General features: G+C 39.9%; 1 protein-coding gene across 3 annotated transcripts in view; it reads left to right on the top strand.

Annotated features, from left to right (window-relative positions):
* The window catches only part of Rad18 (RAD18 E3 ubiquitin protein ligase), a 117,677-nt gene that overhangs the window by 35,263 nt on the left and 58,347 nt on the right, over positions 1 to 24,067 (top strand). For all 3 annotated transcript variants that reach the window (XM_017794794.2, XM_029557102.1, XM_008854811.3), the window contains exons 8-9: positions 6,319 to 6,395; positions 9,563 to 9,623. In XM_017794794.2, coding sequence (XP_017650283.1) covers positions 6,319 to 6,395; positions 9,563 to 9,623 — 138 coding nt within the window. The remainder of the gene's footprint in view (positions 1 to 6,318; positions 6,396 to 9,562; positions 9,624 to 24,067) is intronic.

Here is a 24,067-nt window from a genome sequence, read left to right as displayed (position 1 = left end):
TAATTACAAGAAGCATCTCATTACAGCTTTAACATATTCAGTAACACACTTCTGAGCAAGAGTATATCTATTTCACAAGTGGATGTAAGTTTCTAGGTTCAGAGTTGAATTAATACAGTTATACAATATTGAACTCAGTATAAGCCCCATGAGACATAAAATTGAATAAGATTTAACCTTTAAAAAAGATCTCCATTTCATTTTAGAATATATCGTTCCTTGGAGACAGACTCATTGTTTTTGCTACTAACGCTGAGATGTTGGTGCATGCATCTCTAATCTGTGTATATCTGATTATTACTAGTCATAATCAGTTGCACTTGGATCCTTGGCGCCTGTGTATGTCTATAATGTCATCGGGCAGATTTCAATAGCATTGTTTATCACCTCTACTAATTAGCATGACGTAAATTTCCATGCTTCCTCCTCAAATACATTTTAAAAAAATTTGTTGACTTTTTGTGTGTGTGTGTGTGTGTGTATATCACACAGAACTTCCCAAACCATCTCATTCGACTATACAACCACTTCCCAGATAGCACCCTCCCATAGCCTCCCCACTGCCCCACTAGAGCCCTTATACTCTGATATCCCTGCTAATGTCTGCTGTGTTGTCGGCATCCCAGCCATTCCCCACTACTTGCCCTTCTGGTGAATCTACTCAGCCTATCTAGAGGTCTTTGTTTTAGGAGGGTCAGCTGTTCCTCATCTACCAGTAATCAGTTGTCAGTATTCCTTTAGATGGGGTCTGCTCTTCATTTTCCCAGTTCTATGCTGGGTTATTATCTGGGAGTCTCTTGGGCCACCCTGGCCAACAACTCAAAAGAAGGTATCACCTGTCATTGTTGCTTGTTATGTAGCCTTTAGCTATGCATATGGACTCTTAAAAAATTATATTGGCCCCTTTAATCTTTGGTTATACTTTCCTTTTGGGTATTTAAGGCCATACAGTTGGTCCAGATAAACCAATTTATTTTTACTCTTAAGGTTGTTTGAGGATCTGTTCCTCAGGGGTCACATGGGCTTGGGAGGAGCCCCTAACTCCTTTCTTTTACCAATTCTGCCTCTGTGAAGATAAGTCAAAGGTCCTGCTCGACCATGGTTGGCTTTGTTTGGAAGCATGGAGGAAATGATTCCTCTGTGTTGACCCTCCTCTTTGTAGACTGGACAGTGGTTCAAGTCCATCTGGTGGGGTCTCCTCAGCCTCCTTGATCAAGAGGACAGATGACCCGCCATCATTATAGGACATTTTGAGAGATGCTCATAGTCCCCTGGAACTAGTCGACCTAGGATGGCAAAGAGCAAAAAGTGTTTTTTATGTCCCTGTGACCAAATTATTATAGGCCTCAAAACATGTCTGTTAAACACCCAAGAAGGTTAGTTCCACCAGTCGGGTACTTTTAATTGCTGTGTGTCATGTAGATAAATCTTCATCAAAGACCAGTTGTTCTCACATAAACCTTACCTAGACATATATTTCTTGATCTGCTATGTATAATTTGTCAGTAGGTTGTTGGACTAATATAATTCCCTCTGGTTTTTAAAACTAGCTAGGCATTGTTTATCTCTTGCATTGTCTAATCCCTCCATCATGATTTCCCCTATTAAGGTGTCCCCATTTTTCCCCTTTCTCCCTTAATAACACCCTTCTCCTATGGTCCTACCTCTCTTGAGCTCCTTCTTTCCCTTTATCCCCTAGATTCCTTGTATACCCTTCCCTCCCCCCTCCCTTAAACTAACCCAATTTTTGTCCATATCTCCCTTATTAAGTCCTGTTTCCTACTGTTCTTATCTTTCAGGTTCTTTTCCTTTACCTCCCTCATTCCTTTCCATTATCCTGGTTCCTGGATACAATATCTTGGATACATACTTATCTGGATTTGGTTCTGAGATCCACATATGAGGGAGAACATACGTTGATTTTTTTTTTTTTTTTTTTTATCTGCACTTGCCGTGTGTTTGCAGCAGAGGAGGCCATGGGAAAGGAGATGCAGGTCCCATCTTGACCATGGGTTCAAGACAAGCTCTGAAGACTGTACTTTGGTAGTGGTTATCTTGTGGGCAGATTCATCTCCAATTGAGGGTTCCATGTTTTGCCACATGGCTTTGCTCCTTCTGGAAGGGACCCTGATGTCATTGGTGAGAACAGGAGCCCAGCAATTTCTGCACAAATCCTGATTCTCTTGCTTGATAACTGTAATCACCAGCAGATTGCCTACTTGGGGCCAAATTCCTGCAAAATTCTGAGCAATCATTCAGTGACTCTCTCCCAGGCAGCATTACAGGTGTGGCCCTCATGTGTACATTAGGTGACTCAGGAAGGGAACTGGGGGTAGGAGGCTGTTTATCAGCGAACTGTGACCTGGGGACATTTTCCAGGGTTGCTTATCCCTGCAGAATCACACTGGTTCCCAGACGTGGAAAGAGTATACAGGAGAGCCAGTCAGTGTCAGAGCAAGGTAGGGATGCTGTGCTGCTGGCTCTGAAGATGGAGGAAGGGGTCCCCAGCTAAAGGGTGCATGGCATCTAGAAGATGGAGAGGGCATGTGCTGGATGCTGCAGTCCCCAGATCCAGAAGGAACACAGCTTTGCCAGCACTTGATTTCAGCCCATTGAGATCCGTTTCGGACTTTGGGTCTCTGGCACTGTGAGATAGTAGTCCACGTTGGTTCAAGCCACTGAGTTTGTGGAATCTGTTACAGCAGCCACAGAGATCAGGTATGAGCAGAATCACTGAGGCAGCTGAGTCATGTGCTCCTACCTTGAGGAGAGACAGGTGGAACCTGCCCTCCCTGCTTTCTCTCTGCTCCTAGCTGGCCAGCAGGGCCCCAGGAGCCCTTCAGCATGGACTTACTGCATACAACCTTTGAATATCTGCGGAGCACAGCAACAGTGTACTGAGTGCTGCGGACCAAAACTCAGCTCTGGTGGTTGTCCTCGGCTTATGTGAGTCCCTGCTCCAGAGGACCAGCGCCAGCTGAACAGTGTAGCCGTGGGGGCTGCAGCTCTGCTGAGGACACTCAGACCATGAGGGAACCAGGGAGCCATCCGGCCAGCCACCTCCTGAGGCTATCCTAGGTCTTTTGTGCTTCCGTATGAATCTTAGGATAGTTTTTTCCAATTCTGTGGAAAATGTCGTAGGGATTTTTGATTGGCATTGCACTGAATTGAGTTCACATAACATGATGCAATTTCTCTTGTTGTAAAAGGAATTTCAAATGGTATCTCCTTGATTCCTAATTAAAAAAAATATTTTATTTATTTTTATTATTTTTATTTTTATGTGTATGAGTGTACTGCTTGCATGTATATCAGTGCATCCGTGTTGTGCAATGCCATGGAGGTCAGAAGAGGGCTTTGGATTCCCCTGCAACTGGACTTAAGGATGGTTCATAGCTGCCATGTGGGTGCTGGGAATCAAATCCGGGTCCTCTGCAAGAGCAGTCAGTACTCGAACCACTGAGCCATCTCTCCAGCCCCAATTCCTAATTCTTATACAGTTGTTATGAATTTGCTTTTATATAGCCTATTGGCACAACATGTCGCTATTTCCTGTGCAATAGAAAATTGCTTTTGTGGTAGTTAAAAAAAATGTATTTTATATTTATCTTCATGATTATCATTTCCACACTCTGTGTTTCTTGTAGAGATGAGTTGTGGCCTTTGCCCCCTGGGCTCTTTAACATGTTTTATAGTGAGGGTCTGTCGATATTTTTTTTCTACTTGTGTTTGTCTCAGAAGTTCTCTTTAACTTTTTAAATTTACTTGCCTTGGAGTACAAATTCTGGATAGGAGCCTACCTTTTTTCTCCTTAACACTTTAAAAATGTTACTTCATTATCTTTCTGCTTGAATAGATTCCTACCGGAAGTGTGATAGAATTTTTACTGTTTCATTATGTAATGTACTTGTTTTTCTCTCTCTTCAAGATCTTATGTTTGTATGCTTTATTTAAATTTTTTGTTATTTTGTTTTTATATTTTATTTTGTATTGATAGTCTCTGGGTTCCTTTTTTAAAAAATATTTATTACTTTTACTTTTTGTGTATGAATGTATTGCCTGTATGTATGTAAATGCATTTGTATCATGCAATGCCCACGGTGCGATCCCCTGGAACTGGAGTTATGGATGGTTGTTAGATGCCATATGGGTGCTAGGAACTGTACTTGAATCCTCTACAATAGCAGCCAGTGCTCTGAACCACCGAGCCATCTCTCCTGCTCCATTCTCTGAGTTTCTTGCAGTTGTAGTTTGATGTTTATCACTGTATTAAAAACACTGACAAATTTTGGCCTTTAGTTAACTACTTCTCCTGGGATTTCTATTATGCATGCTATATCTTTGCTACTGTCCTGTCACTCTAGATATTTTCTTCCATTGTAGGTTTTTCCTTTTTTCTACATGTAATTCAGATTTGATAGTGCCAGTCCCATCTTTAGCTCTTTCCTTAGCTGACTCAAGTTACGCCTGTTACCTTTATTTTTCTTTTAAGCCAGCATTTTTATTTTATTCTTTTTGAAGGAAAGAGTGTCTGCTGATATAGTTCCTACTGATATGCCTGTCTGTTAAAGAATTTTGTTTATCTTTTCTGCTAGATGCTTTGACATATTATTGATAGTTATTTTAAATTCCATATCTGATAGTTCTAACATCTGGCTGATAGCTGCATTTGCTTCATTATTATTATTTGCTTGTTTTTTCATGTACCATCTGCATTTGTAAGCTAGACTTTGTATATAGCATCTGATCATTGAAGGAAATAGTATTTGTGCCTTGAAATAAGTGTCTGTTCTTCTACTTGGGTCTTTATTTGGGATTAGTGAATCTAGTACCTCAGGAAGGGTCTCTGTCATGTTCTTTTCTCCCCAGCGATAGCTTGCTGTCAATAATGTGGGACCTTCTCTGTTACTCTGATTGATCCTCTGGCACGCCCTTTGATCCTGGTGTTCTCTTAGTCATCCTTTCCCTCCCCCAGTGGCAGAAGTCTAGCAGAGACTGGGTAGAGACTTTTGTTTGAATGTTTGGTTCTCTAGCATCAGTGGGAATTTACGTGTATTCTGGGAACAGTGATTTTGCTGACCTTTCCTGAGTGGCTTAATGCTTCTGTGTCTTCAGTGGGAAAGATCTGATGGAATTTCATGTCTCTTCCTTTTCCATGCCTGGATCTGGAGGGATATTCTTTCTAATATCTTGACCTTCCCGAGTGAAGGACAGAGACGGTATAGGCCTGTGATTGAGTACCTGGAATTCTGTAGAAACAGTCTGCAATTACAGTGGTGCTCCTTATGTCTGAGCCTCGCATACCTTTCTTGGTAGCCCACCCTTAGCTTTTGTAGTTTGTTAAAAAGTTTCGCTGAGATCTTAGTTGTTGGGTTGTGGCTGTCTTTTCCTGTGCATTGCTCTTTGTCACTTACTGTCATGATCTCTCCCAATCTTGCCACCTCTTTTGGGGGGGTTTCAGAATAGTTATTTGCTGACTTTAGCTTTAATGGATTTAAGAAAAATTATAGTCTGATAGATTGTCCAGCTTTTCTTTGTCATTAGGGTAAGAGTGATCTTATTTCTAGCTCTCTACATCCTAAACGGAATCAAATGTATCTCTGAAAATAGTTTAAGCCCTTAAATTGTACCCAACCCTGATATAATTTTCTTAATATGGTCGAGTGTGCCAGATGTTCTGTGTCTTGAATGGTACTTCTGTTAATGGTTTGGATAGAATGCAAATGCTCCTTTGCTTTCCTCTTACACCATGGCTTAGTAAGTCAAGGAGAGAAAAGCTAGCAGTTCATGCTCACAGGAGCTACTGTTTACATTGTTCTGCCGGGTTCCTTGGAGGCAAAGGTTCCTTTCAGTGCTTAGAAAACAGCAGTGATGCAGTTGCTTTGAATTAAAAATAAACCTTGGTAGGATTATTTGAAACACATAGAGAAGTAGAGTAAAAGTGTTCTGCTTGAGCAGATATGTCCAAAGATTTAACTCATACTAGTAAATTAATTTTCATATTCCATTGGGATTGCTGTTTCTATGTGTATATTTAGAGGAGAAGGCAAAAATGACTTGATAGTTTTTTCTAGTTATATTTTGAACTATATGCAATCTAAGAGTTGACTGTAAAACTCCACATTTTTGTTTTAATGTATTGCTTTGAAATATTATTAAATTTATAGAAAAATTGCAAGGACAGGAATTCACATGTGTCCATTACCTACCTACCTGTCTTGCTATATTGTTTTCTATATTGTTATTTCTCACAAAGGCATAGTGTAGTGAGAAAAACTATGTAATAATAGTGATTTTTTTATATTCTCATTTTAACAGTTGCTGAAATAGTTCAAGAAATTGAAAATATGGAAAAGACCAGGATGCGCCTTGAAGCAAGTAAACTCAATGAAAGCGTACGTTGATGGGTCTTTCAGTATGTTAAGTGCAAGAAAGAAAAGTTTAATTGAGCCATTAAAATGAAAAGCCAGTCTTTGTAAATTCTAGTTAGTAGGAAATGTACTAGAATACATTTCTATTTAGAATGTTAAGATGTCCTTGTAGCTCACTTTTGGGACAGTATTTGTATTTAGCAAACTTATAGCATAAAGTGCAGGCTTACATGGAGTTTTGTTTATGAGGTAGAGTCATGTAGAAAAAGCACATGTTCTTCTTCCTGTTCACCACGAAGTGAAGAAGCTCCACCACACTGTCCTGCCACAGCGATGTTCTGCCCAAGTGCCTGGAGCCAAAGTCTGAATACTCTGAAGCTAGCTCATGAACTCTTAGACAGTTAGGAAAACAGGCATTTCACAAAGGCACATTTGAAAGAAGAAACAAGTGATGGAAAATAAAAAAGTAAAAATACTATAAGAAATGGATGACTGATTTTGTGGCTAAAAAACTAGAGAAACAGTCCATATCATTTAACAAGTTTTTGTAAGCACTTGTGCATAATCTTCAAGTGCTGAGAGTGAGATCTGGATTTATTTTGCTATTCCCACTGACTCAGTGTGGCTCCTAGGAAGGACCTTCATTACCAAGATCCACATTCAGCAGCACATCTTTGACTTTTATGGTTACCTTTCCCCAGCTCCTGTGAACCATGGGCAAATCTAAATCTTTAATAATCTGACTTCAAGAAAATAGTTACACAGCTATACCACAATTGAGTTCCACCTGGAAATTTTTAATGTAAGATTAGCACAGAAACACAATTTGATTGAAGAAATGAATCTAACAAATTAGAAAAAAGATTCATTCAAGCTTTGAAGGAGAAAGTGGAAGTGCCATACACAGCTGAAAAATCATTCACCAAGAAATTTTCCTTTTTTTTCTCTCAATATATTTTATTTTTTAATGAAAGACTTTTAGTAACCATATAAAGAGTGCATTTCCTTATGACATTTTCATACATTTATGTCATTCAGTTTGGCTCATATTCACCTCACCATCCTTCCTATTCTCCTTCCCGCATCCCACTTTTCCCCTCCTCCCCCCATATAGTCTAAAAAATTTATTCACAGTAATATTTCCCCTTAATATTTTACTTGAAAAACTTCAAAATGCAGAAAAGTGGAAGAAATGGTACTTCACAGTACTGTCATCAAGATTTATCCACTAAATGTTTTATTTTTGTATATTCTTCTAGATATGAGTGTGCATATGCTTATATTAATTTAAAAAAATGTTTATATTGTGTGTATGAGTATTTTGCCCACATGTATATAAGTGCACCACATGGAGGCCAGAAGTGGGTGTCTGATCCCCTGTACTGGAGTTATAGATGCTCATTAGCTGTCATGTGGGTGCAGGGAACTGAACTCGGGTCCTTTGCAAGAGCAACCAATGCTAACCCCTGAGCCATCTCTCTAGCCCCATAATATATATATTTTTCAAAATTAAAATTTTTTTCCCAGAACCATTTGGAGCTGGGATATAGATACTTTACATATTTTATTTGAATGTTTATTTACAGGAAAACAAAACTTTAGTTCTTTCCACAAATGGATCCCACTTTGCCCTAAAATCCACAGTATTTTATCAGTACTTACCTTATATGAACATTTGTTTAGTTATGTTAAATAACTGGCTGATGGAGATGGCTCAGGAGGTAGGAATACTTGCTATGCAAACATGAGGACCTGAGTTCATATCTCTAGTACACATATTAAACTGGGTATAGTTGTGGACATCTGTCACCCCAGTTTGTGGGGTGGAGACAGGAAGATTTCTGGAACTTGTTGACTGCCAGCCTACTTCCACGTTTGGTGAGAGACCCTGTCTCAAGGAAGTAAAGCAGACAGTGGTAGAGCAGGACACCTGACGTCTTCTGGTCTTATGTGCAAAGTGTGCACATGCACACTTGTATATACACTATCACACATTCATGCACACACTCAAAATTATGTAAACACTCAGATTTCACTGTAATATTGTTAAAGTAGAAAAAAATGTTTAAGCATAATGGGATTTCCTTCTTGGATGCCACTAGGTTTGAGGGAAAGGTTGTTTCTACTTCCTAAGTGAGAATAACTTGCAGTGAAAGACGGGAGAGAGGAGAGACTGTACTTTGCATCAGGGAGCTTTGATTATTGACACTTTCTCTGCTGCTGCCATTTGATAAACTACTTCATCCTTTAGGGTCTTCATCTAGAAAACTAAGGGTCTGAGCTATATGATCTATGAGATCCTCTATCTCTGGTATTCTACAATTCTAGACTTATTATATTTATAGAGATACTAAATGACTTAAAGTTTTTGAGGTTTAGATATTCTGCTGAGCTGTTGAGAGAGTTAGAGAGTTAGTGACCTAAAATTCTTCACTATTGCCACCTTGTTTGAGAGCCCAAAATTTCAGGAAAGAATTCCCAAGAAGAAAATAGGCACTATTTCCTATGACACTGGAGAAAGTGTTTTGGGCTGTCCCAAGTGAACATTTTTTTTCCTCCACATTCTTGTTAGTATGCTTGTGGGGAACATGTAATACTGAAGGAAATAAGTTTATAACAGATAGTGGAGAAAATTGATTTCCTTTGGCTTTGTTGTTGCCTATGTGCTATGACATGGGGACCATAATGAATTACATAAGTAGGTTTCTCAGCTAAAATGTAAGCCCAAGATCGAAGAAAGTGGAATTAGAATTTTAACACGCTGAGCCTTGTATTGCTGCATTTGTGTTCTACATGACTTTTCTAACATGACCTGGAGAAATTAGGTTGGAAGACAGGAAGCAATAAGATGTGCCTTATTAATGAACTGCTGACTATCTTCAGTCTTCTGCTTTCAAGTGTTACCTGTGGCATGATCAGTGTGGAAGAGGAAATGCTGGGAAACTGAATGGGTCCTTCTGTTACTACTTCATTTATTGTAATGGACCCAGGGCTGTGTTTTCTACTGGTGAGAGAAATGCAGTAAGTCAACTGTGCCTGTGGATGAGAGACTGAGGAAGCTCTAGACATATTCAGAACGCAGATTGTTTTCGTCTGTTTTGAACAACTACATTTGAGATTTTGAAGTTTGTGCTGTTTTCATTTTTTGCCATTTTGGATGGAATTTTAAAGCTTTTTCTTGATTATTTTAGGTAATGGTTTTTACAAAGGACCAAACAGAGGAAGAAATAGATGAAATTCACAGTAAATATCGTAAGTTGTGCAATATTTTCCTTCTTTGCAGAGAACTTGGGTTACTGTTTTACATCTCGAGTATTTAAGAAACATTTATATTAATGTTTGGTATAAACTTTTGTTAATATTACCTCAGAGACTGAGTTTTAGTTGAGTGTTTACTCTGACTTTTTTGTACTCTTTGTACCTGCTTTTTAAGATTTATGACTAATGTTCTGCTTTGAGCTTATCACTAAGCACTTTGCAAATATGAATTAGTTCTCAGAAATCATTTCTGTGAGAAGATGGAATGAACATGGGAACATTGCAGACCCCATCCTGCTCTTAGTCCCTCAATAACAGTTTTTCTGTAAGGAGTTTTATCACTTCTGGAGTTTGCAGATTTGTGTCAAAAATAGCTTCCATTCTCTTTATCAAACTTCATCCCCTTGTTTTCCTTAAGTGGATTTTGTATGTATCTTCGCCAGGATAACATCTTATTGTATGAACTGGGTTGCGGTTACTCTTTATTTACTTGGTTTTTTTTTTTAAATATTTATTATTTTTATTTTATGTGTATGAGTTTATTGCCTAAGATGTATGTGAGTGCACCCGTGTCATGCAGTGCCGTGGAGGTCAGAAGAGGGCTTTGTATTCTCCTGGAACTGGAGTTAAGGACGGTTCGCAGCCGCCGTGTGGGTGCTGGAAATCGGACCTGGGTCCTCTGCGAGAGTAGTCAGTGCCCTTAACTGCTGAGCCATCTCTCCAGCTCCCATTTACTTGTTTTTTAATTAAAAAAAATTTTTTTTTCAGTGCTAAGAATGAACTCAAGGCCTTGCACAGTGCTAGGCTAGTGCACTAGCACTGAGTTACATTTCCAGCCCCAAATTTAATGAGGCCTGCAATTCCTTATTCCTCCTGGTCCTGACTGGCTTGCTCTTCTCCCCCTTCCTTCTCCTCCCTCCCTCCCTCCCTCCCTCCCTCCTCCTTCTTTCCTCCCTCCCTCTTTCTCTTTCTCTTTCTCCCTTTCTTTCTAACTTTGTTTGTTGAGACTGGGTCTTGTTCCATAGCTCAGGCTGACCTCAAATTTACCATCCATATGTCTCAGACTTCTGGGTGCTATGTTTACTGGTATGTGCCACTATACTTGTTAAGGGCCTGGCAAACAATATATAGCTAATAAATGTTGGTTAAGTGAGTGTTCCAGTTAGATGTTTTAATTGTGTTCAATGAAGTTTTTCTTCAGTTCTTAAATTTTGAAGGGAAGATTCAGCAGTGATGTGTTTTGAGAAGGAGGGTAACATATAGAGTCTACAAACACCCCAGAAAATTTCCACTGAAAGTAATTTAAATAACTAAAATTATGCCATTATTAAGAATTTGGATTAGGGGCTAGAGAGATGGCTCAGCAGTTAAAGAGCACTAACTGCTCTTGCAGAGTATCTGGGTTCAAATCCCAGCACCCACATGGCAGCCAACAATTGTTGATGACTTCAGTTTCAGGTTATCTAATGCACTCTTTTGTCCTCCATGGGCACTGCACAACACAGGTGCACTTACACACATGCAGGCATAACACTCATACCCATAAAAATAAAAATAAATGAATAAAATTGAGCTTCTAGTCATGATATTCCTGTCTTGCTGCCGTCCTGCCATTACTGAAAACTTCTCAATGGATTGCCACTGCTTTCTAGATGGAGTTGATAAAGTCTATCTTATTCCTCTGCCTTGACCTGTTTACCTTTCTGGCCTACCTTTCTTCCCCTTACTCCCTGTATTCCATCCATCCTGGTCATCTTTTATTGTCCTCGAGTTCTTCACTACAGCAAGGGGGTGGGAGCCCCCCATGATCGCTTAGTCTTGGCAGGATTTCTCTTTCATAGATGTGCAGTCAGCCATGGGCAGCATTATGATGGTGTTCTGTCAGCAACAGCCTGCGTCCTGTTTTCTGCTGACATTGAACTTGTCATTGTGTTACAGTTGCTTGTAATATTCAGAACAATCATGGTTTTACAGGAAGGACTGTAGCCTAAAAGAAGAAGGCTGTACTTAGCCTAGGTATATGGTAGACTAGACTGTCTAGGTTTGTTGTTTATACCACGATGCACTCACTTCTCAGGACTCATCCCTTTCCTTAGATGATCCATGGCTATATATAAATTGCTTCATGCTACTGTACTATTAGTACTACTAGTAGTACTTTCTAGAGAGAGAGAGTGGTCTGAAAATGACAGCAAAGAAATTTTGATAAGATGATCACAATTGTCATTACTTGTATAATAATTATTTTCTTATTTCTAATTATGTGATTATAGGTTAGGGCTGCCATAACAAGGCACTACAGGGAGGGTGGCTTAAATAACAGAAGTTTAATGTCTTGCAAATGTGGAAGCTAAAAGCACAATACCAAGATGTTGATAGAGTTGTTTCCCTTGGAGGACTTGGAGAAGGATCTGTTCTTGGCCTCTCTCCAGGACTACAGTGTGACTGGCTGTCTTCTCCTCGTCTCTTCACAGTCTTCTTTTTTGTCTTTTGATTTATTTTTGTTTTTTTTTTTTGTGTTTTTCCTACACATATGTAGGTGCACTATGTGCCTGTGATGCCCATGAAGCCCAGAAGGGGGCATCGGATCCCCTGGAACTGGAGTTATGGATGGTTGTTAGCTGCCATGTGCATGCTGGGAACTGAGCCCACCTCCTCTGCAAGAGCAGCCATCTCTCCAGCCCCCAGTCTTTCTTCTTGACACACCTCTGATGCCCTCTTGGTATAAACTTACTGATCATACTGGATTAGGGTTCTTACCCTAAAGATCTCATTTTAACTTGATTACCCCTGTAAAGGCCATATTTCTAAATGAAGCCACCATACTGAGGTACCAGGGCTTAAACCTTCAACATGTGCCTTTTGGAGATATGCAGGTCAAACCATAACAATGTTTAGTAGCATTTCTTCCTGTATGAAGGTGAAAGCTTTTCAGGGGAGGAAATGTCCCATCTTGTTTACCGCTTGACACAATAGTTGCTGCAAGCTGGGTCTTGCACATAGAGAGGATTCAGTAAGTTTTTGACCTAGTGAATGAGCAGATGCCAGTGAGAAAGGAACTATAATGTTTTTGTGTTTATGGGAATATGTCAGGCTATTAAAAAGTAGGGTAAGAGAATCTGGATGCTTGCTGCATCGCTCACTTGTTGGATTGTCTTTCCTTTTGAACAGCTTAGATACATGTTCCAGCTCAGTTAGTTGTGCTTCACCTGTGTCATCTCTTTTGCTTTTGCGGGGTTTTCTTCTAATCACTTCTCTTTTGTTACTTTTTCCTTTCTTTGCTTTATTTTTAAAAGAAAACACTGCATGCCAAAAAGTCAAAATAGTTGAACATAGCTATTCTATGCCAAGAATTCTACATATATTATTTTAGTAATCCACCAAACACCTCTGTGAAGCAGGTGTTGCATGGAGAAACTAAGTCCCATAAATGGTAAATAAATTATCTATAAATCTAGTAAAGGGCAGAATGAGCAGTTAAACCCAGGCTCACTAGACTCACTGTCATACTTTGAATCTGAGTGAATAACTTGTGTTTTGAGGACTTCATTTTTCATGTGAAGTCTTTAGTTTCAGATTGTAGTGTTTAAGAGCAACTTAATGGTTTTTAATTGATAAAAGTTTATTTAAATGACTTCTTGGTAGGGAGGATTCATTTCTTGGTCTCTTTTTCCTTAAGACAGTCCTGTATGTGTATGTGTGTGTTCCTCTGTGTGTATGTGTAAACACAAACACACACACACACACACACACACACACACATGTGGAGGCCAGTGGTGGGCATCAGGTGTCTTCCTCATTTCCTTCTTCACCTTATTTTTTTGAGACAGGGTCTGTCACTGAACCTGGAACTCTCTGATTTAGCCATACTGGCTGGCCAGCAAGCCCCACTGATCCTCTTTTCTCTGCCTTTCCAGCATGGGGATTGCAGGTGCAACTGTTGCACTGGTGTTTTTACATAGGTACTGGGGATGTGAATTTAAGGCTTCATGTTTGTTCAGCAGGCACTTTCTTGACTGAGCCATCTCTCCAGCCTCTCTTTGGGCAGTCTTGACAATTATTTCCTCTTTTGCCTAGAGATGGCCCTCATGGTGCTTGTATGTTTTCTTGGTCTTAGACCTGCAGCCTTGGTCTGTTCAGCTACGCAATTATTATGGGCCTTTTCTGGTTTTGGATTGTAGGTGTGTTCCATGAGCATCCACTTGATTTTGGATGTTTTCCTTCACCTTCAGGTACAAACTGATATATGTGGTGATTAATCTGGCACATACCTTTAATCCCAGCACTTGGGAGCAGAGGCAGATCTCTGTGAATTGGAGGCCATCCTGGTGTACATAGTGAGATCTCGGCCAGGCAGGGCCATATAGTGAGACCCTATCTCAATAACCAAACCAAACAAAAAATCTGAGATTCACAGTATGTCTTGAGTAATCTGCAGAATCTGCATCTTTCTCACCTTGGGCATTGGCCACAAACTTGCCTAAGTTCATCTGTCTGCCCTGTTGGTGAGCCAAAGTGTTTTTCCAGTAGTAAGTCTGGAAATGAATGGTCACAGGCTTATGGGTGATCAGCCCCTCTTTTTAAAAATTCATTTTCTCTCTCTCTCTCTCTCTCTCTCTCTCTCTCTCTCTCTCTCTCTCTCTCTCTCTCTCTCCTCATTGGTTTCTCTGAGGACCAACCAAATCCTTCTGTCACAGCAGAAGACACGCAGCCTGAGCATTCTCTTGGCTGCACTGCTGCAGCAGCAAAAGACAAAACAGTTTAATTTTTTGAATGCGCTGTTGTGATAGTCTCACAGTGCCTTTATCTTTTATTTTTCTAGCAGTCTTTAGGCGTATATTCATGAGTCTTTTCAGTATAAGAAGGAAACTGCCATTGGTCAATTTGAGTCTTCCTTATATGCCTGAGGATGACCATAGTTTGAATCAAATGAGTTTGTTGGGTTTCCTATGGATTTCAGATGTCAGAAGCTTCACATCTTTGTAAAAGGACCAGGAATTGCTTCAATAAGAAGCAGAATCTTGATCTGGAAAGTTACTCAACTTCCTCACCTGTTTTCCAGAAGTATTTTTGGGATCTTCATGTGCTTTACCTTGGTGAAATACGTTTATAGTTTGCCAGAGGGGAAAACAAAACTTTGCCAATGAACAATTCAGTTGTCTCCTGAAATTTTTTCTGAGAATACCGGCTTAATCTTGTTAAATAAGGAAGGTGGCTTTTGTTGTAGTTTTTGTATGTGGGGCTTAGAAATTTTAAATGTGGTGCTGGGTACCAAGCACCAAGGCTATCTGATATGCTAGGCTACCACTGCACCTGTGATCTATATCCCCAGCCCAGTAAGTCGTCTTACATTGTTTAGTTTGTTTCTTTGTTCTTTTGTTAGACCATTAATTAATTAGATAAATATTGGGTCTCTGTCTCCATCTGATATTTAGGTACTGGGGATATAACAGTGAACAAGATATGCGAAGTCTCACCTCACATAGAACTTACATTCTACTAGCAGACAAACAAACAGCATAATAAACAGAAATAAAACAGTTTCTTAAGTGGAAAATACCATGAAGAAAATAAAGAAGATAACTTGATTGGAATTATGGTGAGCAGCAGATAAGGTAGTTAGAAAGTCTTTTCTGGAGGAGTTAACAAATGAGAACAACTCTTGACTAGAGCTATATAAAAATAAATAGGCAGCCATCCAAAGATCTGGAGAAAGAATCTTTTAGGGGAGAGAACGTTGAAAACAGTCCTAGAGTAGAGGAACAGAGAAAATGGAGTGGCTACAAGATAATCTTTTGAGCAGATAACAAATTAAAGGAACAAGAAATAGCAAGAAACTATATGGAGACCTCTTGGTGAGGAAATATTTATTGCTTACTATTCAGTGAATCTCAGACAATATTCTAGGTATTGGGAAAATAGCATTAAGCACCTGGAACTTCTTTTCTAATGGAGACAGTGAACAGATGAGTTAAAATTTATCAGAATCATAGTGCCCGTGCTATGAAGAAACTAAAGGCTCAGGTAGAGTGAAGGAGCTGCTGTTCTAGACTTGAAGAAGGCCTTTCAAGAAGGTGATGTGGTATGTAAAGAGGGACCTGAATGAAGTGAGGCTTCTGCAGTAAAGAAGGCCAGGAATATAGCTGCATCTAGAGCTGTAGCAATATAGAACTAAAATGATAGTGCCGTGTACGGAGATGGAGATCAAGGGGGGATTGTAGAAGGGAGAGCAAATCAGAATTTGTTTTGTTTTTTTGCCCATGTGGATTTGGTTTCTATTGGATAGCCAAGTAGGAGAATTAGGTATGAATATGTGAGTCTATATAACTTAGTAAAACAAAAACCCAAATCTACACTAGCATTGTAGTTACAGGTAGTATTTTAAGTTGTGACATCAAGTAAGGTAACCTGGAATGCATTTTGATTGGGAATAGGGCCTAGGACTCCATTCTGGGCTTGGCAACATGGTTGTCACTCATTCTCACTTGTTTAGGCCTGTTCATAGTCAGAAAAATTATCAAGGGTACCAAACAGCTTTTATGTGGGTCTTATCTACTATCTATGTATCACATTACCAATTAAATCTTAGAAACTGCTGCTTCTTGTCAAAGGTAATAACAAGGACCTGATTTACCCTTCTGCCTGAAACAACAGTTTTGAAGACCTTGGCTATGGGGCAACAAATGCTAGAACTCCCTGAAAGATGTGGAGAATGGGATGAACTTTCTATGAATTTCCAGGCTGTAGAATGACAAGGCATTCCACACAGTGCCTGGAGAATCTGGGTTCATAAGAAAGGTTAGACAAGAGAAACCAAAACTGCTGTGTTTGGTATAGGAGAGAAGGAAGTGGCTCAGAGGAGAGCGCTCCAGATCTACACAGGGGTTCACCTTAGCATTCTTTAGCATCCAAAGTTTATTTTCTGACTACAGTAAGATTAAGTTAGAAATCTAACAAAGCCCTTGGGAAAAGAGCTAAAATTTGAAATCTAACAAAATTTTAAATAATCTATGGGCCAGAGAAAATATTAAAACCAAGAAACTTAGAAAAATAGTTAACTCGTTAAAAGGAACATTGTTATTTATATGAATTATACCTAATAATGGGTTTCATTGTGGCATTTTCATACATGTATATAATGTATTTTGATCATATTCACCTACCCATTACCCTCTCTTACCCACTTTCCCTTCCCAACTAGTCCACTAGTCCCCTTCTACTTTCATGCCTCTGTGTGTGTTGTGTGTGTGTGTGTGTGTATGTATGTGTGTGAGAGAGTCTATTTAAAAATGTGTTGGTGGAAGCAATTGTGGGGCCTCTCAGAGGCTGGCTGGCCATAGGAGAGCTGGAATGAGCCTCTATTTGGTTTCCCAGAGCAGAACTCTGAAGATATTCGCTACAGACAGACTCTGCTTAGGGAATCCCTGCTAACTAGGGCAGACCAAGAAGCGGGCTGTGTGTTTGCGTGTGTGTATGTGTGTGTGCTGTGTGTTTGTATGTGTTCCCCCCTCCTCTCATGTCGCTGTGTGTGTGGTGTGTGTGTGTGTGTGTATGTATGTGTGTGAGAGAGACATACAGACACACATACACACACACACACACACACACACACACACACACACACACACACTCAGTTTTAATTAGGATTACTTTCGGGAACCTGGATGAGGAGTTATTACAGGAACACACGCAACTTACCCAGTGGCTAAACTCTGAAGAAAATGTCTCTCTCCCAGGAGCTATTAACTGCCTGTAGATCCTCAGGAAGAGGTGAGGCATCACGAGGGCATCCCCCGCCCCCCTCCCCCCGTAAGAATGTTGACAGACTCAGTCTTGTGCTGGTAATCATAGCTGCTGTGAGTTCCACTGGAACTGCTGCGCCATGTCCAGAAGACAGCTTTCCACAACACTTTACTCCTTCCTCTAACTCTTGTATAATGTTTCCTGAGCTTTGAGGGGTGGGTGTGATATAGATGTCCCATTCAGAACTACGCATTCAACAGTCACTGATTGTTAGCACTTTGACCAATTGTGAGTCTCTGCATTAACTGCCACCAACTGCAAAAACTAGCTTCTCTGACCAAAGCTGACAGCAGCACTGATCTCTGGCATAAACATAAATATTTAGAAAACAACGTAATGGGCATCAGCATTTAGCAAAACAACATTAGTGGCTTCCCCACTATGGCCTATGTCCTCTCCAGTCACCAGCTTTTGCCCAGGTTTACAGTATAGGCATGAATTCCCTTCTGTGGAACTGGTCTCAATTCCAGTCTCACTTTGCAGGATGGCAGTGTAGCAAAAAATAACATTTCCATCCTCTTCAAAAAGTAGAAACAAGTATATAGTTTTACTCTTAGCTGAGATGGAATAACACTTGATTTACTTCCCTCCTTGAAAAGAATTGGAACTGGATGAAATGTATAAGTTACTGTTTGTCTTAGATATTGGCAAACAAGTTGCACAGGACTGTGACCTTGAGAGAGAAGTCAAGATGGAAAGTGCCACAGTCCCAGGAGCAGTCTGCCTGCAGATGATGGTGAACCTGTTGCTATCTCTCAGCGGAGAAAGAGAGCAGAGTGCTTGGTACCCAAAATTTGGCAAAGCATCAGGGAGAAGGGAACCATAGAAACCTTCTCTTATGGAGCTCTGAAGGTCTGTAAGAGAGGCCTGTTAAGCCTGACTGTCTAGCACCTGGTGTGAGCAAAAGGAAATGGCCTTGGGCTTGGCAGAAAATCTGGAAAGGACTAGGCAGGACAATCTCTGGGGTTTACCTAGGAAAAGGAGTGGCTTGAATCACTACTAGCCTGAGTAGGAAAGCCTCATAAAATGTGGGACCTCAAGCAGAAGATTATTGCCTCAGTAGCAAGGCTAAATAACCCCAGAGCCTGGGAATGTGTAATATAGGCTCTGCAGGCAGCGTTTGCCTTCTACCACATCTTGTTTACTTGCTTTTAACAATTCTTTTAAAATGTAAAAAAATTTCTTAAACGTCCCTGTAAATAGGTCTTCAGTTGGATTTGGCCCATGACCTTTTATTTGCTCCTCCCTAACGTAGACTCCAAGGCTTCACAAATGTTTCCTAATGAAAGCATTTTTTAGAAGGGACTTTACTTTTTTAAAGCTGGTGTAGGTACATAGCAACATTGATTGGAAGTATAGCGCGTTCCCATGGTCTCCTTTCTCTTGCACATTACAGAGCTTCTATTACTATTAACAATTTGTTCCAGAATGCTACATTTGTTACTGTTGATTATGTATCATTGTTGGAGTCTCTCATTCACTTTGTGTTTGCTGCTGGTGTTTTATATTCCACAATTTTTTACAAGCATTCATCATTACAGTATCAAACTGGTGCCATGATCAACAGTGTCACTGTCATAAAAAAATCTTCTGTGCTCTTCTCTTCATCCATCCCTCCTCTGGTGCCTGGCAGCTACTGATTTTTCTAGTCTCTGGCTAAAGCAGAATGTTGAATAGTTGGAATCATTCCGTGTAAAGCCTTCTTTTATTAGCTCCTTTTACTTAATGATCATTTAAGTTTCCTGTCTTCTCATAGCTTGTTATGTTGTTATTATTTTGTTCTTGTTATGGTGTTAGGGATTGGACCCAGGGCCTCCTACATGCTATGCAAGTGCTCCACCATTGAGCTATACCCCCAGGCCACTCATATTTTTCAAATCACGGAATAATATTCCATTGTCTAGATTATCTACAAGTTAATCAGTTTACCTATTGAAGGACATCCTGATCGCTCCTTAGTTTTGGCAGTTATGAATAAAATTGCCATAAATGGTTGTGTGCAGATTTTTGTGTGGTCATGCTCTGTGTGTGTGTGTGTGTGTGTGTGTGTATGTGCGTGTGTGTGTTCAACTCAGATTAATAGCAAGGAATTTGATTGCTGGATGGTATAGTATCCTTATTTTTGTAAGAAACTGCCAAAGTTTCCCCCCCAAAATTACTGTACCATTTTGCTCTCCTGAAAGCAACTGTGTTCTGTTGTTTTGCCTATTCTACAGTTGAAGTTGACAGTGCTTTGGGCTTTCACCATTCTTTCTTGCTATTTTTGAGACAGCGCCTCCACGTATAGCCTAGGTTGACCCTCCGTGTAGTTAGCACACTCAAATTCTTGATCTCCTGCCTTAGCTTTGTGAGTGCTGGGATTATAGGTATGCACCACCTGGATTTTTACTCTTCTTGTATTTGTTTTGCAGGGTGTCTTGTTTTAATTTTCAATTCTTTAATGACAATGTCTGATGTTGAATGTCTTTCAGGTTACTTGTTTGCTGTCTCAGTATCTTTTTTGGTGAAGTATCTTAGTCTTTGGCTCTTAAAAAATTGGCTTGTAGCCAGGTGTGGTGGTGCACTTCTTTAATCCCAGCGCTCTGGAAGCAGAGGCAGGAGGATATCTGTGAAATCAGGGCCAACCTGGTCTATGTAGTAAGTTCTAGGCCAGCTGTGGCTACAGGGAGACCCTGTGTCAAAAAGACTTAAATAAATAAATAAATAAATAAATAAATAAATAAATTTTTAAAAATGAGTTCATTTTCTTGTTGAGTTTTCAAGTTTTCTTGTATACTTTGTATCACCATCTTTTTACCAACTACATCTTTTGTAAATATTTTCCCCTAGTAAAAATGTATGAGAAACCAATAACTAGCATAATGTTTAAAGGTGAAATCATAGCTACCTTTCTCCTCGGTTAGGAACAAAGTATAGATGTGATTCTTACCACTTCATTTAGCCATGTACAGTAGACACTAGACAGTGCAGTCAAACAAGAGAGAAATAATGTATAGATTTGAAAGGGAAATAGTAAAACTTTTAAATCAGAAATGAAATGAGTATCCTTCATAATAGTAGGAATTGTAAAAGAAAATGTGATAACATAGATCAGACATTTACTCTTGAAAAGACACTTAAGAAAATTTAAAAAATAAAAGCCATAGATTCAAAGTATTGGGAAAACTTGTATCTAACAAACTACTAATATTTGTATTATATAAAGAACTCTTAGAACTCAGTAGTAGTAGTAATAAGGAGCTGCACGGATGGTTCAGCAGTTAAGAGTACTTTCTTCTCTTGCAGAAGACCTGGATTCAGTTCCCAGCATCCACTTGGTGTCTAACAATTACTGATAATTTTAGTTTCAGGGATCTGATGCCCTCTTCTGGCCTCCGTAGGCATTGCACACATGTGGCATACTGACATGCAGGTAAAACACTCATACCCATTTCAAAAAACAAAAACCCAACAAAAAAACTTATCAATAATAAGGTAAATACCACTTTTTAAAAATGAATACAAATGTGAACATATTCTTCACTGAAGAAGATATTCAAATGCCAGAATAACTACAGGAAAAGATAGTTTTGTTATTTTGAAATAATACTATGTATTAAAGTGACAGTATTATGTGCTGACCAGGATGTGAGCAAGCATCCATAAATACCATGTGATATATCCATATAATACAATGGCATTTCTCAGTAATAAAGAATGAACTTCTGGATGTGAGCAAGCATCCATAAATACCATGTGATCTTCTAGTTCAAGTTCAAATAGGTAGGTACTCAGTTTTTAATGTAATACATTAGCAAGTCTGAGTTTTAAAAAGTAAGAAGTGTATTCTAATTTTTGCAGGTACATTTAATTATTGTGTATGTGGTGGGTATGAAGAGGCACATATGCCAGTGTGCACATGGAGGTCAGAGGACAACTAGTGGGAGTCCATTTTTCCACTATGTGGGTGTTGGGGATGGAACTCAGGTAGTCAGGATTGGTAGTAAGTGTCTTTACCAATTGAACCCTCTTACTGGCCTGCAAATATTTTTAATGTCAAGCTTGATAGAAGACAGATTGATTCTCACGTGGACTTTTTCATTTAATCTCTCCCATGTGTTGTTTTGGTTAAGGTATAGGAAAACCATCAGTCTTCATAACTGGAAAAATGAAACATTTTATTTTTCAGGAAATTGCAGATCCTTTTTGAAACTATGTTAAAACTTAATGAGTGCTTTATAGTAGAATTTGAGATCATATTAATGAAAATTTTTTATCCCATTGCGTTAAAATCAGTTGGTTTGTCTTGATCTTTCAATAAATCTTTTGTCTGTGCATGATTTTATAACATTGTTAGTTATTTGGAATGTATTGGTTCATCAAATTCTAAATATTTGCAAACTGTAAAATATATTTTGGTGAAAAGCATTCTTTAGTATCACCTCCAGAGTCTTATCAGAAAAGTTAGGTATTAGGAAACTGTCTAGTTCAGCGTTGCATATAAGTTTCCCGATATTCTGATTTTCACTTAAAAGTCTTAATTTTATATTTGGTAGGAAATACTTCCATTCATTTTCCTTGAAATGATATAGTCCTGTCATTTATTTTTGAGGGAGTGGACCCTGATGACTGCATTTTTTTCTGTTGTGCTTACACTTAAAAATGGTATCCCTGCCTCTGCTTTCCTGGGGCTGCACAATCTGCAGGCCTCTCTCTGACCCGCAGGCCATTCTCCAGGGTAAGTCGATCATGCCTTCCTCACCCTGACTCCTCCAGCCTTATCCACCCTCCCATCTTGCCCGCCCATCTCTCCTAGCCTGGGACCTGTCCCATTCCTTGTCTTGGCACCCCAGACACCTGGGGAACCATGACTGCTTCCTGATCCTTTGCATCCAGACCAGCCCAGTTCATTCTCAGGTCCCGAGGAGCACTCTGGGCCTGGCCCCGCCATCACCTCCCTCTAATTCCCTGGGTCTGCACGACCTGCAGGCCTCTCTCCAACCTGGAGCCCTCTCTCCTGGGTAAGTCGATTGCACCCTCTGTGCCTTGACTCCCCGAGACTCATTCACCCTCCCATCTCCCCCACCCATCTCTCCTCCTGGCCGGGGTCTTTTCCCATTCCTTGTCCTGGCGCCCCAGACACCTGGGGAACCACCACTGCTTCCTGATCCTTTGTAGCAATACCAACCCAGTTCCTTCTTGGGTCCCCAGGAGCACTCTGGGCCTGGCCCTGGCCTCACCTCCCTCTGCTTCCTTAGGCCTGCACTATCCACCAGCCTCTTTCCTGGAGGGGGCTGATCTTTCCTCTTCCTGATCCTTTGAATCCGATCAACCCAGCTCTTCAGTGGACTCTCCAGTAAGCCCTGGGCGCCCCCCCACCCCGTCTTCCTTTACCTCTCTGGGTGGCACAGGCCACCAGCTACCCTAGACCAGCATCTTTCCTGGGCCCAGCTCCCAGGCCAGTCCAACCCCCAAATTCCTGAGGCCAAAATCTTTACTGGAGGGATCCAGACCTTAGGAGAAAGCCTGAGGGTATCTGATCCTCATCTGACTTGGGCCTTTGTGGGAACTTTTGAAAACAAGCAATCTGGCCACTCCAATATAAAATCAAAAGAGAGAACCAGAGGCTAAGAGGAACGAGATTTCATGCCCAAAAAGTAAACCACAAAGACACATAAAGTTTACAAAAAGAAGCAGACCTAAACTTGACGGCTTGAGTCTCACACAAGAATCAGAAACGACAAAAGAATATCACATGTCAAAATCACAGAGAAAAAATAGTAACATGAAAAACTGAAATAACATATCCCCACCAAATACCAGTAGTCCTCTAGAGGAGTACAGTGAGAATCCCCTAGAGATAATGCAGGACATGGTACTCAAAAGAACAATTATAAACATGATAAAAGAATTCAGTGAATTTAAAGAACACACAAACAAAGAAATCAAAGAACTGAAGGAAAATAGGGATAAACTTCTGAATGAATTCAGAAAAGAGTTAGAAATATTGAAGACTACTCAGGCTGAAATGAAGAAGGAAGTGAAACACTCGGTAAGCCAATTAGAAACGACAGCCTCACCAATAGGATGAATGAAATGGAAAACAGAGCATCAAGACTGAAAGATAAAGTGGATGAACTAGACCACTGAAGCAAAGAGTATGAAAAATTTAAGAAATCACAGGAATGGACTGTGCAGGAATTGTGTGACACCATAAAAAGACCGAACTTAAAAATCATAGGCATACAGGAAGGAGAAGAATCCCAAGATAATGACATGGACCAGATCTTCAACAGAATCGTGGAAGAAAATTTCCAAAAATTAAAGAAAGGCATGCCCATACAAAAACAAGAAGCATATAGAACACCAAAGAGACAGGACCAGAAAGGAAACTCTCTACAGCACATCAGAGTAAAAACACTACATGTACAAAACAGAGACAATACTGAAAGCTGCAAAAGAGGAACAACAAGTCACATATAAAGGAAAACTGATTAGGATTACAGCTGACTTTTCAGTGCAAACTATGAAAGCCAGAAGAGCCTGGACCAAAGCATTCCCGGTTTTAAATGACCAAAGGTGCCAACCTAGATTACTATCCCAGCCAAAATGTCTATTATAGTCGAAAGGGAAAGAAAAATCTTTGATAACATAAG

Source organism: Nannospalax galili, unplaced genomic scaffold (assembly GCF_000622305.1).
Source record: "Nannospalax galili isolate Female #2095 unplaced genomic scaffold, S.galili_v1.0 scaffold406, whole genome shotgun sequence".
NCBI lineage: Eukaryota > Metazoa > Chordata > Mammalia > Rodentia > Spalacidae > Nannospalax > Nannospalax galili.
This window is presented reverse-complemented; position numbering and strand designations above follow the sequence as displayed.